This window comes from Otolemur garnettii, unplaced genomic scaffold, assembly GCF_000181295.1.
Source record: "Otolemur garnettii isolate 467f Iridium unplaced genomic scaffold, OtoGar3 scaffold00010, whole genome shotgun sequence".
NCBI lineage: Eukaryota > Metazoa > Chordata > Mammalia > Primates > Galagidae > Otolemur > Otolemur garnettii.
This window is the reverse complement of record NW_003852405.1, coordinates 9,627,319-9,644,419: the sequence shown is the minus strand read 5'-3', so window position 1 is coordinate 9,644,419 and position 17,101 is coordinate 9,627,319. Positions and strand designations below refer to the sequence as shown.

The following is a 17,101-nucleotide window of genomic DNA, read 5'->3' as shown; positions in this document are numbered from 1 at the left end:
TTGTTTAAATGATTTAGGGGTTGTTCAAGGAATGATAACAGGAATTCGAGGATTATGCAATGGTCTGGGACCAGCCCTCTATGGATTCATCTTCTACATATTCCATGTAGAACTTAAAGAACTGCCAATAACAGGAACAGACCTGGGAACAAACACAAGCCCGCAGCACCACTTTGAACAGGTAATTGTCCATTCACGTGACAAAAACGTATAGTTTGGCTGGATTAAAAGATGATTTTTCTCATCCCAAAAACTTTTATGTGAGATTCTTATTAATATTATAGACTGAATAAAACATTTAAAAAACCAAAGTAAGGGACTGTATTCTCCCATATGCCTTCATGAAATGGGCTATACGTGAAATTGGCTTCTTTTCTCCCTTAAGAAGGAAAAATTATTTAAAATATCTAGTTTGGGAAACCACCTAATGGCATGTGTAAGAGCCATTTCTCTATAACCCTGCTTATCTTTTATCTGAGACTTTTGTAATGGTACAGTTCCCTATATTAAGCTTGTTCTGTATGAAAAGTCAGTTATGTGCTGGCAGTATCTTTGTTCAAACACTTGTTTGTTTGCTCAAATTCCCTCCTTACAAGTGAAAATATTAATGCCAGACAACATTGATCATTTTTACCAATACAAACAGGTCATTGTTTTGCTGGCTTATTTAACAGAGTTCCACACTCATCTTCCAACCAGCTAAGACTACTTTTAAATTAAAAAAAAAAAAACAAAAACACAGCGTTTGTTTGTGGGCTACCCACAAGTAAAACTGGTAGGGCAAGTTTTTGCTAAGAATAAACAAACATAATTTTGAGTTCAAACAAAGGTCTGTTTCTTTTCATGGTAAACCTGTTTTTTCCTCACCTTCAATCACTTAATTACCTTTTTGAAACAAAGAAGATTATATTGATTATGTTATTGTAGCCAATATTGTACGCTACTTGATTTTACTTTTCAGTTCTTCCTATAAATATTTCCCTCTGGGACTAAGTGAAAGCTTTTGTCTTTGTTCAGATTTAGTGCTGAAAAGTGACAATATGTGTTTTAATAGGCTGTTTCGCCAGGTGTTACCCTCAGAATGTTATGTTGAGAGTATCATAATGTCCCTTTAGGCTTGTAATTCACAGTAATCAGTTATTACTAAAAGATAAGCAGTTTCTTCTTATGAATAAACATTTTTGTGTAAAAATCCTAATTATTTTATTTTTCCTCAGAATTCCATCATCCCTGGTCCCCCTTTCCTATTTGGAGCCTGTTCGGTACTGCTGGCTCTGCTTGTTGCCTTGTTTATTCCAGAACATACCAATTTAAGTTTAAGGTCCAGCAGTTGGAGAAAGCACTGTGGCAGTCACAGCCATCCTCACAGTACACAAGCGCCAGGAGAGGCCAAAGAACCTTTACTCCAGGACACAAACGTGTGACGACGAAATCAGGAAGATTTTTCTATCAGCACCCAGGTCTTAGTTTTCACCTCTAGTCCCGGATGTACATTCCATTTCCATCCACAGTGTACTTAAGATTGTCTTAAGAAATGTATCTGTATGAACTCCGCGGGAACTAAAGAAGGTGGGAAACTAAAGAGTGAACCGGACAGTTTTCCAAAGATGTTACAATTTCTTTTGAAAAGAAACCTTTTGTTTATTAGCACCAGTTTCTTGCCACTAAGCTGTTTGTTTTATTATACATCCTTTAATTAAAAACTATATATGTAACTTCTTAGATATTAGCAAATGTCTCTGCTACCATTTCCTTAAGGTGTTGAGCTTTAACTCTATTTATGCTGACCCTCAGTGAGACAGTAGGTAGTATGGTTGTGGACTTGTTTGTTTTAACATTGTAAAATCCTGAGTCAGATTTTAATATTATAAAATCTTGGGTCAAATAATTCAAAGCCTTAATGCAGATGCACAAAAATAAAAGAAATGGTAAATGAATTGTTTGCATTAAAAAAAAAAAACTCCTAAGAAAATTGTACTAAATCTGAATCATGTTTCAAGCTTGTTTGCAGTAATTTTATTTTAAACATTATTCACGACCGTTTTTTGAAGTGAAAAAGTATCAGCCGTTTAGAATTTCAATTGGGGTGTTCAGAGCCCATAAACCTAAATGTCGGCTCAAATTTGTTCCCCAGATACTTCTTATACCACTATTCTTTTAATGTTTGCATAATCATAAGAACCTCAACACTTGAATACATATTCTAAAAATTATATAGTAAAGCTGGTAGCCTTGAAAATGTCAATGTGATATCTATATGTAGATAAATATATATAGTGGCCTTTCAGGACTGTCACAGTAACACTTTATTTACAGAGCTAATGTTTGTCCTAAATTTTCAGGACCCTAGAGGAGAGCTTTATACAATTACTGATGTGAATTTCTCTAAAGTGTATATTTTTGTGTCCAGTTATATTATTTAAAAAAGTGTTACTTTGTAAAAATTGTACATAAAGTATTGTATAGTTTACACTGTTTTCATCTTGTGTGTGGTTATTGCTTAATGCTTTTTAAATTTGGAACACTCACTATGGTTAAATAAGGTCTTAAAAGAAATGTAAATATTCAATTAATAAAATTAAATATTTTAATGATTTTTTTTTTTAAAGTCTTGATCTGTGAATCCCAACAGGGCCTGTTTTGGCTTTGTTACCAATCAGCATTTGTTTTTACAGTGACAAAACAAAGGTTTATCGCTTCTCTCTTTGAATCCAATTCTTCTCCCTCACTAAAAAATACTCTTATAGGAAGATAAGAGGAAAGAAATGAAAACTTGGTATGTAAATTAATCAGAAGTACTTGATTTTCTAAGCACAGATGTTGCCATCAATCTTATTTCTTTTATATACTCTTTGTGTCATACTCCAAAAGTAAATTTTAATACTTTATTACAAAGCTCACAGTTTACAGAAATAACATTAAATGCAACATTTTGATTATTAACACATGTACATTTTACACTACAAAACAATTTCAAATAAAGGTTTAAGAGGTAGAACAAAGAACACTTGAAAGGCCTGTATATATACATTTAATACAAAAAGAAGCCTTCAGCAAGCTGGTATCAGAATCATACTCATCCTATTTGTAGAAACTGAATTTTCCATGTGTATATATGGAAAGGGATATGTGTATTTTAAAAAGGAGCGCTCTGTGTGTCATGTAGTCCATCCAAAACCTGTCACAATGTTTTGTATATATTACATAGTATTTACAACAAACCAGGTTTCCAAGTATCTCAAGAGGCGTCTTTCCAGAACAGTAAGTGCTTTCAAGTAATTCTAACTAAATATTCTTACTTTACTAATATAGTCTATCTAAATGAGGGAAGGGGAGTCTGACATTAGTTACTGAATTGTCAGATTAGATCCCTAGTTCAAGACAGTTTGGAACTGTCAGCAATTTTATTTTATTTATTTATTTTTGTTGTTGCGGTTTTTGGCTGGGGCCAGGTTTAAAACCACCACCTCCAGTATATGGGGCCAGCGCTGCCCAATTATCAGCAATTTTAAAGAATTAGACTCAGATAGTGGCTTCATAAAAAAAATGTTAGCAAAGATTCTTTGCCTTACCATGGAACCCAGTTAGTATGTCATTAATGTCTCACAATGTCTTTTTCCTTAACTATAATAAAGTACTTGAATATAATTTTTAAATTAACACATGAGCATCAACAACAATTGATTTGGAGGATATAAGAGAAAGCTACTAGGTATTTGGATGGTTGTCAGTAAGAAAACAGAGGGGCTCTATGATTCTGGGAGAATTTTTTATGATTCTGGGGGAATTTTTTTAAATCACCTAATTTTTCCAAGAAATAATTTTCTTTAAACTTTTACTTACAAGGACAAAAAGAAAGTTGTAACTTCGAAGAGTTATTTGTTTTGCCTACTTCATTAACATTAAAATCAACCAAAGATTTGATATAAAAACTTAGTTTGAAAATTCATGATGCTCTTAAAGATTTCATATGGTGCCAATTTTTAAAATAAAATTCCACTGATACAGATTTAACCGAATAACTAATAAAAATCCAAATTGAGAAAAACTGGGTAAGTGAAAACTTTTCAGGAAGCACTAAAATCTTTTCAGCTCAGATGTAAAGCACTTTATACCTAATCTGGTCATAGAAATACACTGTCCAAATTATTTTTACAGATGTATCAGATTTATTTAGTGGATTCATTCAATAACTATTTCAAAGAAAATATTCATTTACTTGCTATTCAGGCTTAATTCATTTCAGTCATTTAAGGTAAATTTAGGACTTTTCCCTTTAATGTAAATGTCATCATTAATATATAAGATATCTTAGAAGAATCCTTTTCCCGCATAATTTCGGTGGCAAATTTAAAACTTTTACCAATGAAAATGAATTACTAGCATTCTTTGGTTTCACACTATTATCATTACATTCTGAGCAGGTTTTAATTTACTCAGATTTTCAATATGATTAGGGTCTCCCTTATAAGGGTCAACTCTTTCCTTAGAACTGAATCTCTAAGGGTTATTAGATTAATATTACCTATAAAACACCATTTTGACAAACCAAAGGTCATTTACTCAGAATCTTTACCAATCCCTGAGTACAAATTTGTTCCTATAAACTCTGCCATAAATGACAGCAGTGCTTTAAATAAAGAATCCAAACAGTCTTAACAGTTGTTGAAGTAAAATCTGAAACTTACTTGTTCAGGATTTGATTTCTGTTAACACATTTTTAAACCACCTGAGTTTCTAAAATCTCAATAAAAAGTAAACCATGACCCTAGAATTAACTGTTTGGTAACTGCCCAGGGAAATACGCTGAAGACGCAGAGGGGAGCCCTGTGGGTTTGGAGGCTGTCGGCAGTGCTCCCAGAGTGCCATCTTTCTGATGGTCTGCAAATGAGGACACAAAAAAGATGACCAGTACTTAGTCTTTGTTTATACTTTTAAGTAAACCATAATGTACAATCCAATTCAGAAAGGCCTTCTCACCTGAATTACTGAACAGATTCTGGCTGAGTCCGCGTAAAGGAATGCTGTCTTCCCTTTTCTTCAGGTATTTGGATTCCAGCCCTAAGTTTTCACCACTCAAGAGGAAAATAATAACTTATTTAACAAGAGCAAGTCTTAAGTTTAGTAATTTTGAAGTGTATGCATATACTCTGTATCATTAAGTTACATTTACAGCTTAACTTTATTCAGATCAGATTCTTCACTAGTTTCCTAAGCAGATAATTTATCTACATTTAAATCAAAAAGTGTTCTCAGTAGATAGTAAATTATAACAAGTTAAAAATTCTAAGAGCTGAGATAAGGACTGTGGAAGAAATGGAAATTTTACATACTATAAAATTTTAAATACTAGCACAGAAGTGATAACATATGTGCATGCCTTGAGAATATCACTATTAATTTCTATCTCATTCTGTATTTCAAATGAATAAGATTTATTTTTCCTTTAACCAAAAGCTCTTCAAAATTTTGTAGTGCTTTAAAGTAATCATTGTCAAATACTATAATGAACTCTGAGCAGATGGATAAAAATGTGAAATTTTGGAAAACAAAAACAGAATATCTCTATTTTTCTCCATCCAACCACTATATTCCTTCTTTCTAAATCTGTTCAGTGTTAAGTTTCCCTAGTAGTACACTTGTAATATGAAGTAAAAAGGTCTTGCAAAACAATGACAGTATATCCTTAAAATTAAATGCTGTTATCGTTTTCCAATTTTCAAAAAAGTGAGTGAATAGGCATTTTTTCCCAATTTTAACTTTTTTCTCAACCTTGATATCCCACTACCACTTTTTGCTAGTTGACAACAAATAAACCAAAAGAAACTCAAAATCTCTAAATAGTCCTTATTTTATGCACAGATGTTTCATTTTGTAATGTAAATATGATCGTCATGTTTCCTGGTAATAAAATTCCTCTTGGTGTGTATGATGAATTAAATATACAGTATAAACATTATTGTTCTCTACTATTAACAGGAATACCAGGTGCTGCGCCTTGTGAACAAGTGTGAGATTAAATAGAACAAATACATACATTACAATGTCTCTAAGAATTCTCATCTTTTTAAAAAGAGAAGTTCATAAACATTAAAAATTTTAATACTCATCCTAATGGCAATTTCAAAAGACCTAAAGAAGACCTAGAAAGCTAGAATAAGAACCCTCTTTGAACTATTAGTAATTTAGTTTATAATGTACTTAGATTGTAGTTCATAATGAGTCTCAGCAGACAGGCATTAAAGCTTATTACATTTTAAGTAAATAACCGTGATGATAAAAAAAAAAAATGACAAACATGAACTCCACCGAGAAAGAAAAGTCTGCTGGTATGTGTTGTTTAATTTAACCACAAGTCACCGAGTCAACAAACTTTACTATGTAACTCCTATTTAAGACCTAAAAGCTAGGGAAAGAATCTGAGGAGGCAGAACAAGTCACAAATTGGCATTAATGCTTATTCACGTTACCTGTGGGACAATTTCCCAAACCTTTTTACTCTTAGTCATCATATATTTCTAGCAGATTAACTTGCTGGTTTCTTAGATTATGTTACACTGGAAGTAATAAATCAGGAAGATGGTGCACTTCCAGCGGCAGAGATACCATGTGAGAAAACGGAAACAAAGATAGCTGACCAGGACTAATTTTTTAAAGTTTTCTATGTATACGGCCAAGAATACTTAAAAGGACAATCTTCAGTTATGTAGGAAAATCTATTAAGACAAATAAAATTCTACTATATGTCTATGAGTATTCCACAGTTAAAAATAGATGAGAAATCTTTTTTTCACAAAGATTCAAAATTCTACTTATCAGTAACTTAAAATGTATCAGATATATAGGTGGGCACCATAGCTTTCAACACTACTGGTAAAAATTCTATTAGATAACCTTCAAAAGTGCGAACATTACTTACTAATCATCAGTAAGTACTTACTTTTCCTTATCTGCTGAGCAAGTTGCTCCTGATTGAACATCTCCTACTGATGTATTTGGTTTTGTAAACTGCAAGTTAAACTGAACCTGTAAAGAAGCGAAACATCATATAACTGAATTAGTGAGAACTGAAAACAATGCTATATTGATAGGTGGTGAAATTAATTTTCTATAAATCTAGAAACAAAAATACAGGTTTCAATATTTTATAACATATTCTATTGAGAACATTAAATAAAAAGAATCCTATTTTTCCTTGCCAAAAAAGTACGTGTCATAGGAGCAAGATGAATAAAATGATTCCCTTAATTGTTTAGAAATAAAAGCATGAACATTAAATCATCCAAATAAGTTTTATAGAATTACCAAGCACTATAATAATGAATTTATCTCATGCATTCTGAAAATTCTTTTCTTTCCACAACTTTCAAAGCTTATGTTAGGTTTACCTAAGAATTCTAGGCCAAGAACAGTGGCTCACACATGTGAACCTACCATTCTGGGAGGCCAAGTGGATCATCTGAGCCTAGGAATTCGAGACCAGCCTGAGCAAGAACAAGACCCCGTCTTTACCAAAAATAGAAAAACCGAGCTAGGCATTGTGGTAGATGCCTGTAGTCACAGCTACTCTGAAGGCTGAGGCAAGAGGACCGCATGAGCTCAAGAGTTTGACACTGCTGTAAACTATGACACCACGGCACTCTCCCCAGGACGACAGAGTGAGACTCTGTCTCTGTGAAAATCAGAATTTAGGGAGGTTGGGTGCTGAAGGCTGCCAGGCTGAGTTCTGAGGAGAAGGGAGCTACACAGAGAATACTCCCTAGAAATCTGCCTGTTGATCTCCCTGAGTCTTTGCTGGGTACTAGGCCTATTCATATGGTGAAACTCCACCAGGATGGGTAAATAAGATAGGAGCATTTTAAACTGAATAATTTCCTAGGTTCATAAGCAGAGAGTCCTGGGCTAGAGTGGAGAGCCATGAAGGATACACCTTTGTATTAGGGCTGAACTGTCCCTTGAGTAGAAGGTACTTTAGATGCTCCCTGGTAAAGCTAAAGAGAGGGAGGTGGGGAACATTTAAGTGAGCATTAGAATCTATACCACATGTAAAAGGGAGTAAACAATAGGGCGGTGCCTGTGGCTCAAAAGGGCAGGGGTGCCGGTCCCATATGCTGGAGGTGGCGGGTTCAAACACAGCCTGGGCTAAAAACTGGAAAAAAAAAAAAAATGAAGTGAATAAATAAATGAACAGTCTCAATGGGACAGTATTATGTGATCAAACAGGTAAAACTGGAGTGCCAGGGAGCACCAAAAGGAAAGAAGGTAATAGGAAAAAATATAAGAAAATAAGGACCAGAATTTCCTCAACTGACAAAAACTATACACACATCCATTGAAGAACTTCACAAAAGCCCAAGTGAATATTATTATACACATGTAACACCAAGACACATCACAATTAGAATACTGAAAGTTAATGCTAAAGAGAAAATCATAAAAACATCCAAAGAACCACTTTATATACAAGAATAGTGATAAACATGGAAGGACATTTTCAAAATGTAGAAAAGAGAAACTCAATCCAGAATTCTAAATGAGAAAATGAAGGAAAAAGAACATTCTGAGACAAATGCCGAAAGACTGCCCGCAGACCTGCACTGTAAGAGATCTTGAAAGATTCGAACTGTAAGAGATCTTAAAATTATTGAGAGCAGAAAATGATACCAGACAAAGACAGATCTACCTAAAGGAATAAAGAGTATATAAATAGTTAATGGGGACAGGTGCAATGGCTCACGCCTGTAATACTAGCACTGTGATGGTGGATTGCATGAGCTCAGGAGTTCGAGACCAGCCTGAGCAAGAGTGAGACACCACCTCTACTAAAAAGAAAAAAACTAGGGCCAGGTGTGGTGGCTCACGCCTGAAATCCTAGCACTCTGGGAGGCCAAGGTGGGTGAACAGCCTGAGCTCAGGAGTTTGAGAGCAGCCTGAGCCAGACCCTATCTCTAAAAAAACCAGACAGATGTAGTGGGTGCCTGTAGTCCCAGTTACTGCAGAGGCTGAGACAAGAGGATCATTTGAGCCCAATAGTTTGAGGTTGCTATGAGCTATGATGCCACAAAGTAGACTCTGTCTCAAAAACAAATCAGTAAATGGAAGGGTAAACTAAAACTTCTCTTCATTGTTTAATTTCTTTAAAATATACTTGATTAAAGCCAAAAAAAAAAAATACTGGGGTTTATAATAAACACAAGTAAAATTTTGACAACCATAGCAAAAGGATGGAGAAAATGGAAGTATATTAAAGGTTCTTACTTTACATGGAAAATAGTATACTATTGTGTGAAGGTTGATTATGATGACATATTATATACCAGAGCAAGCATGAAGAAAATACAACATAGTCAATAGTGGAAACAAAACGTACAAAATTGGGAAAAGGCAGGAAAAACGTAGTAAAGCGTAGACAAGGAACAGACGGGACATACAGAAAACAAAGGGCAAAAAGATAAACCTCATTATTATATGTACTAAATTTTAAATAGCTTAAGACTTCTGAAAATTCTTTTCTTTCCACAACTTTCAAAGCTTATGTTAGGTTTACCTAAGAATTCTAGGCCAAGAGCAGTGGCTCACACATGTGAACCTACCATTCTGGGAGGCCAAGTGGATCATCTGAGCCTAGGAATTCCAGACCAGCCTGAGCAAGAACAAGACCCTGTCTTTACCAAAAATAGAAAAACCGAGCTAGGCATTGTGGTAGATGCCTGTAGTCACAGCTACTCTGAAGGCTGAGGGTTAAAAAGTAATGCAAGAAGAATCAATTAAATACATCTAAATATTCTTTACATAATAGTATTCTCAGCATAAAAACTCAGGTTTATTTCTTATTTCATTGAGAATTCTCTATAGCTCTATAGATGACAATAAGGCTAAAAGGAGTACATGCCTAAGCAAGACAGCCAACTTATTTTTAGAAGAACCCAGATCTAATTTGACAAGGTGTTTGTAATACCATTTTCAAAATCCTCAGTTCTAACTTTTATCAAGTTTTTTTCATAAATCTTTTCTCCATGATTTAGGAAAAAATCAACTTGGACCTGAAGTAAGGAATAAAAATAAGAGCAGTGACTGATCTGATTGGATTAAATTATTGTGAGAATAAAATTATAATACATATGATAACAATATATATTTCTTAATGGTACCTATCTATAAATAAATAAGTATATATATAAATCTAAGACATTAGTAATAATAGTGATGGTGAAGAACTCCAGTGGATAGAAGAAAGCCTTAACAAGTAAGTCAAGGGTTGGAGGGTCATTTCTCATTTGAGACAATGTTGCGAGAACTACATTGTAGAACTTGCCCTATCAGACCTTTAAATTCTGCCAACAGACTCCAAAAATGTTACCAGAGCTAATACTCCAGCAGTATGTTCAAATTAGTAATCTTAGTTATACTTAACAGTGGAAAGAGATATAAGCAGAAGAATGACTAAAAATGGAGAGGATGCAGAGAAATAAATAAGGTTATTATTTGTAATAATAAAGCAGATTGATATCCAGCTTTTTATAAATTATAGTGACTCAAGAAATACAATGCATATACTTTGTATCACATATATATTATTCAGTAATATATTACCCTATATTCAGCAAGTGACCAAAGAAAAAAAAATGAACTGCTAAAAGAGAAAAATATTTGTATGCTAATAAATTGCTATATTTTTCCGAAAAAGCATTAATTTAGCTACCTTTGGTCCTGTAATCGGGTGGACGGTATTTTTGGCAGATACTGAATGAGGAAAGGTATTCTGGAATGCAAATGCAGAGGAGACAGGATAGCCAATCCCACAAGTGGGGTAAGTCAGTCTGCCATCAACCTAAAAATGATTAAAAATGAGAAATTAATTAAAACCATACCTGTTAAACAGGAGGCATCAGCACCTGTTATGACAACTAACCGTTCAGAGCACTGTCCCAGAGGCCAATTGTGGCTTATCACACCACAAAACTCTCCTTTATTATACATGAGGCTGGGGTATCTTTAGCCAGAGGGCTTTTCGGAGTGGTTGTGCAACCTCAGATAAAACAAACTACTGGGCCAGCCCTGGTGTGTGTAGTTAATACCAAGACTTAGGGCAATCTTGTGTCACTCTAGGTTTACTAAAAATGAGGGGAATGTGGGTGTGGAGTCCTAGGTCAATAGACCAACCAAAGATAAAATAAAAATAATTTTCTGCTGGACTGAGTAAAAATAATATCAATTTTCTTGAATGGACTAAGATAATAATTGGCTTAGCCACTAATGTTCAATATACTGGCACCACCATTAACCGATGTTATAAAAACAGTTTATTTTTATAAGGAGAGGCCACTTGAAACACAAATTTTGAGAAGCATTCGTGCACACCAATGGCTGCGCAACAAAAATTCCTTTCACACAGCTGTTTATCATCAGTCATTCACGATTAAGCCAAAATTTCAAGTCTGTACTTCAGACTCAAGCACTTTTGCACCTTTTTCCAATTTAGCAACAATCCCTTCCCTTCTTTAAATTAGAAAATACTATCTGATTTAACAGAGTAGATTAAAAATTCAATTAGGCATCTGAATTTTAAGCCCTGTACAAAATGTCTTCCAGCCAAAGGCGACCAGGAATGCCACTACAGATGTATAAGCTAGGCTTACTGCTCCTCGTAACAGGGAACTACACACCATGGAGAACCAAGGGTGTCTTAGTAAGAGGGTGTTAAAAGGAACTTGACGGATTTAGGCAATAAGATCATTTAAGGGAAAGTTTAAGAGGGGTTTTGCTATGGACTGGAAGCTATCAGGAAGTAGAAATAAATACATGACTGAGTATCTGAATAAAATCCACGTTAGGCAGGAGGAAATGTATCAAGGCCAAAGCTATAATTGGTAAAGCAGCAAAAGCCACTCACATTAGCCAGGATAAGAGGATGCATGGCCATTTTTGTGGCTGAAATATGTTTATATTCTTGTCTGTGTTCCAAAATGATTGTAGACTTTGTTTTGTCTGGATCTACCACACTCACAGAGTGGTCTTATCTGCTATTGATACTCTGTGAAATTGTTATGTACAACAGGAGAGCCCCCGAAGCCTGTCTGTGAGGGCCGGGCAAGGGCCGGGCAAGGGCCGGACAAGCCAGCAGCACCTAAGCCGAGCCACTTGATAGTATGAGGACAACTCCAAACGTGAGCAGCTGCTTTTCTTATTCTCCCTTTTTTTCTTGCAAGGAACAAACAAAAGACCTGGTCCAGGGAGCTAGAAAGTTCCCATCTCATACCAGTTTCTTCTAGAATCTCAAACTGACAGGCTGCTCACAGGGCTTTTTTTTTCCTTTCCTTTTTCTGACAGAATTTAGTCTCAGTTTTTTCTATTTTAGTTCCAGACTTAAGCCCAAACCTAAATTCTCTCTTCTTGAAGTCTTCCAAATACATTTGGTGTATGTTTTAAAGTTTTTCAGCATATTTGGCATTACCTTAGTAACGAATGATTTCTATACCCAGTAAAGTTTTATAAGAAAGTGTGCCCTTGAAACACGGCCTCTTTGTTAAGGGCAAGTATACCTTTTCCCACTTCTGGGGGCAACTTAAACTTTACATCAGGGCTTCAGCCTTTATTGGTACCAACACCTTGAGTCATGGAAACTGCCTAACAATTGGGGAATAGTTTTGTTTCAGGGAATTCACTAAGATCACTTGCACCTTATTTTAACCTTACCACATTCAAGTTAGGAGAAATTCCACTTCGGATCGTGTTGCTGCTAGAATGGGAAGGTGGGGTGGTAGATGGTCCCAAGGTGTCTTGCTTTCTCACTAACTGATTCTCATTGAGCTCTTTGTTTAACCACGTGATTACTTCAATAAAAGAAAGAGCAAAGCAAGGAAAGAATTTTGACTGGTTTTTTTTTTAGTCATTGAAAACACTTTAAAGTTTTACTAAAATTGTTTATATTGTAAGTTTTTACAGCCACCTTACATCACAGGAGAACAATACAAATTCACCTAATTTTTTTAATTGAAGATTCTTATTTTAGCAATTGCCACACAAGATTCCTGGTTTTCTTTTTCCGCCAAAGCACATATTTCTGCTAGTCATGGTTTATGACTATGAAAATTTTCTGCTAGTCATGGTTTATGACTTATGAAAATTTTTCACTTCTAAAATATCTTACAGTTTACTTAAGATTCACTATCTTAATGTCGGATATCCAGTACTAGAAACTGAGAACATATTAGTTAAAACTTAATCTTATATTTTAGTCAAACAATTCATATGTTAGATAAACCAATTCCAAAAACAGCAATTTTTTAAAAGGAGTAGTGAAGAATTTAAACAATAAATTATTGTTTAAACACATTAAACACCTTTAATACGGGGTCACTGACACATGGGATATGGCTTTCTTTATAATGATGAAAACTGTTTTACTGGGCAAGTGAAATAATTTACTACAGCAAAGACATTAAGATAGCATATTGAAAGCATAAATTATATTTAGCAATATCTTGATTTACCTACACTTTTATGCATTCAAATAAAATTTTCAGGTTAAGAAAACTATAAGCCTCATTTACATATAAATGTAACATACTTACATTTTTCATTATTTTTTAGAAGCTGTTTGCTTTCTTCAAGTTTTTGAACTGTAGCTTCTAATTGGTCTTGTAACTTGCACACCTGAAAGATGTTAATTCTCACAGTAAGTCAAACAAAATAAAGGTTAAATAAAAAACTGAAGAAATGCATTTACTATTGATTAAATATTAATATTAAATGAGAATAAAGGAATTAGTTCAACTATGCAATAAAATATTTATGTGCATATATACACATAGATATATGAGCAATCAAGGTATTACAGACATGATAACTTTTCAACCTGAAATTGGTTGTTTTGAGTTTTCTCTTTGTTTGTTTGAGACAAAGTGTCACTTTGTCACCCTCAGTACAGTGCTATGGCATCACAACTCACAGCAACCTCAAAGTCTTGGACTTAAGCAGTGATTCTCTTGCCACAGCCTCCGCCTCCCAAGTAGCTGGAACTACAGGTGTCCACCACAAAGCCCGGCAATTTTTACAGATGGGGTCTCATTCTGGTCCAGACTGGTCTTGAACTCATGAGCTCAGGCAATCCACCTGCCTCAGCCTCCCAGAGTGCTAGGATTACAGGCGTGAGCCACCACACCCAGCCTGTTTTTGTTTTTTGTTTGTGAGACAGTGTCTCAACTCTGTTACCCTGTGTAGAGTGCCATGGTGTCATAGCTCATAGCAACCTTAAACTCTTGGGCTTAATTGATCCTCTTGTTTCAGCCTCCCGAGTACCCAGATAGTTTTTCTATTTTTAGTAAAGACAAGGTCTCATTTTTGCTCAGACTGGTCTCAAACTCCTAAATTCAAGCAAAACACCAACCTCAGCCTCCCAGAGGACGAGGATTACAGGCATGAGTCATTGCGCCTGGCCTGAAATAGGTTATTAACTTCTCTTGAATCTGGAGTTCTATTGTTATTTTTTAAAAAAAATGTCCAAAGCCGCTAATATAACAAAATAGAAATTTTCAAAAATATATCTGAGGAAATAAAATAGTAACAACACAAAAAATATAAAATATTAACTACCTCTTGCTCTTTAATTCGAAGAGACTGTCCAACATCTTGTAATTCCTTTTGCTCCTTTTGTAATTTTTCCTCCTTCTCAGCCAAGAGTTTTTCCTGCTGAATAGTAACTGTATTCTTCAGTTTCAACTTACCCATTAGAGTTTTCAGATCCCCTTGTAACTTCTTAATAATTTCATTTGCCTGTAAAAGAACTCATATGTATGTCTCTACATAATCTCATGAAATACTAATATTCTACTAAATTTTAGAAACAAACCTTTAGAAGTTCTGCTGATAATGATTTTATTGTAGCTTCAAGTTTTCCTAGTTGTACTTGATTTTTCTCCCCATTTTCTTCTAAGGCCACCTGAGATATATTTTTAAAACATGAATAATTAGAGCATGTTTACTTGGGAAAGACATTGCATATAAATACGATCATCAATTTCTTTAGGTAAATTTAAAAGTAGACCTTCTGTTCCTGGATTGTATCAAATGCTTCTTTTGTTCTTAAGACAAGTTGGTCCTTATCCTTGATTTCCTGTTCTAAAACTGCCACCTTTGTTTGTAGCTGATTAATCTGCTTTTCTTTCTCATGGCATTCAGCATCGAGGGTAGAATTTTCTCTTCGCAAAGAGATGACTTCTTGCTTAGTTCGCTGCAGCTCCTAAAAAAAAAAAAAAAAAAAAAAAAAAAAATTACACCTTACATATAAGGGAAGTTGGCTGGTCTAGTTATTCTAATTAAGATCTTTAAAATATCCAAAACATCTTTAATAACTGTAAAGTTCTAATGAATATATTTTCTTTTTTATTTCAGATTAATACGAGTGCACAATTATATTACAATGTTTGCATTTGTTAGGTAAAGTCCCTGTTGTAGTTGCGTCCCGCACCCAGATGTGCCATATACCCTCACATTTTGCCTATTAGGTGTAAGCACCCCTCTCTCCTCCCCTCTCTTCCCTCCAACTTGAATTGAATTTTTCCCTTGCGTGGGTATATATTAATTCATCTACTGGCTTCATACATGTTTTCTTAAAAAATATGAAAGTCTTTCTTTGATATTATTTATAGATTTAGAATACAATTATAAAATCCACTACTATTTAATTCAGTTATACCAAAAGAATTTAAGATAATCCCAATTTGTGAATAAATTACAACTTTTAAAAACTTGCAAGAAGAATTTTCTGATTATAAAATCCACTACTATTTAATTCAGTTATACCAAAAGAATTTAAGACAATCCCAATTTGTGAATAAATTACAACTTTTAAAAACTTGCAAGAAGAATTTCCTGACAGCCAAGGATGAGAGCCACAATCTGGAGTTAATGTTTTTCTCTGTTGCTTCTACTACAGATTCTTTTTTAAGGCCTCAGACTATACAGCTTAGAATCTACCTTCTTTATGTAATATATTACAAATATCTTTCCATGTCAATACATTGTTAACATAATTGGATTTCCTTTTGGTTCAGTCTCTAAAGCAAAAACAAATGATAACTGTTAATTAAAAATAGATTTTTAAAAATCTAAAATAGATCACTTCTAAATCATCTAATATCAACCAAAGGGTGGCTGATTCACAGAAGTTCTGTATACAGTATTCCTAGGTTTAGTCTTTAACAAAACTTTAAAAAATAACTTTGCAGCATTATAGTATAGTGGTTGTAGGAGCACAGACTCAAACAGAATTTAAAACCTGGATCTTCTACTGTGTGATCTTTGGAATTACTAAATCTCAATTCCCTCATTTATAAAACAGAAGTGGTAACAAATACTTAATAAATTATTTCATTTAATCTTCATAAAAATCCTTACATAAATTGCCTTGGATACTGGCTGGCATAGAGTAAATAATAAATGAGAGCAATTACTATTTTTAGGGCACTAATACTGAAAAAGTATAATTTAACCAGGTAATCAATACTCAGAGGTAAAAAAACAAAATTCCTAGGACTCATTATTTGCAAGTCTTATGCAAATCTCAGAAGATATATTTTCATTATATTGTACCAAATCAACATAATGAAGACTGTTTATATACTGGCCTTTTTCAGGGCTGAGATAGTCGCATTATAATGAACCTTGTAGACTACTGATATACCATGAAGTCTGAAATGTTTTACTGACTGGCATGAAGGGTGTAAGGAGGAAAAACTGAAAATGTCTACTGTTTATGTCTGATCTAAATATAAAACTGATCAGATATTAGAGCATCGAAGCATGACAGATTGGTGAAATGGAGGTAGAAGTCTTATAACCTGGAATAACATTGGTGATCTTACTATTTAAACATGATAGACTTTAAAATTTACATATTTTTTCTGATAATTCACATGGCAATAATGTATAATAATACTATTAGTCTATCAACAAATGTGCCACCATAGCAAGAGTTTAAAATTTATTGGTTGCCTGAAAAATTAAGGCAATAAAAATGAAAAGCAAATAATAGATAGATTCCAATCCTTGGTCTTCCTTCCACTTATTGGCCATGTGACCTTAGACAGGTAATTTAATG

General features: G+C 34.1%; 2 protein-coding genes across 2 annotated transcripts in view; one reads left to right on the top strand and one right to left on the bottom strand.

Annotated features, from left to right (window-relative positions):
- The window catches only part of MFSD14A (major facilitator superfamily domain containing 14A), a 43,851-nt gene extending 41,247 nt beyond the window's left edge, over positions 1-2,604 (top strand). The window contains exons 11-12 of the mRNA XM_003784120.3: positions 18-181; positions 1,218-2,604. Coding sequence (XP_003784168.1) covers positions 18-181; positions 1,218-1,424 — 371 coding nt within the window. The 3' untranslated portion in view covers positions 1,425-2,604. The remainder of the gene's footprint in view (positions 1-17; positions 182-1,217) is intronic.
- Positions 2,605-4,774: 2,170 nt separating this feature from the next.
- The window catches only part of SASS6 (SAS-6 centriolar assembly protein), a 29,084-nt gene continuing 16,757 nt past the window's right edge, over positions 4,775-17,101 (bottom strand). Inside the window, exons 9-17 of the mRNA XM_003784119.2 lie at positions 15,047-15,241; positions 14,852-14,941; positions 14,596-14,775; positions 13,575-13,656; positions 12,697-12,833; positions 10,703-10,831; positions 6,941-7,026; positions 4,981-5,075; positions 4,775-4,881 (exon numbers count right to left, since the gene is read on the bottom strand). Coding sequence (XP_003784167.1) covers positions 4,775-4,881; positions 4,981-5,075; positions 6,941-7,026; positions 10,703-10,831; positions 12,697-12,833; positions 13,575-13,656; positions 14,596-14,775; positions 14,852-14,941; positions 15,047-15,241 — 1,101 coding nt within the window. The remainder of the gene's footprint in view (positions 4,882-4,980; positions 5,076-6,940; positions 7,027-10,702; positions 10,832-12,696; positions 12,834-13,574; positions 13,657-14,595; positions 14,776-14,851; positions 14,942-15,046; positions 15,242-17,101) is intronic.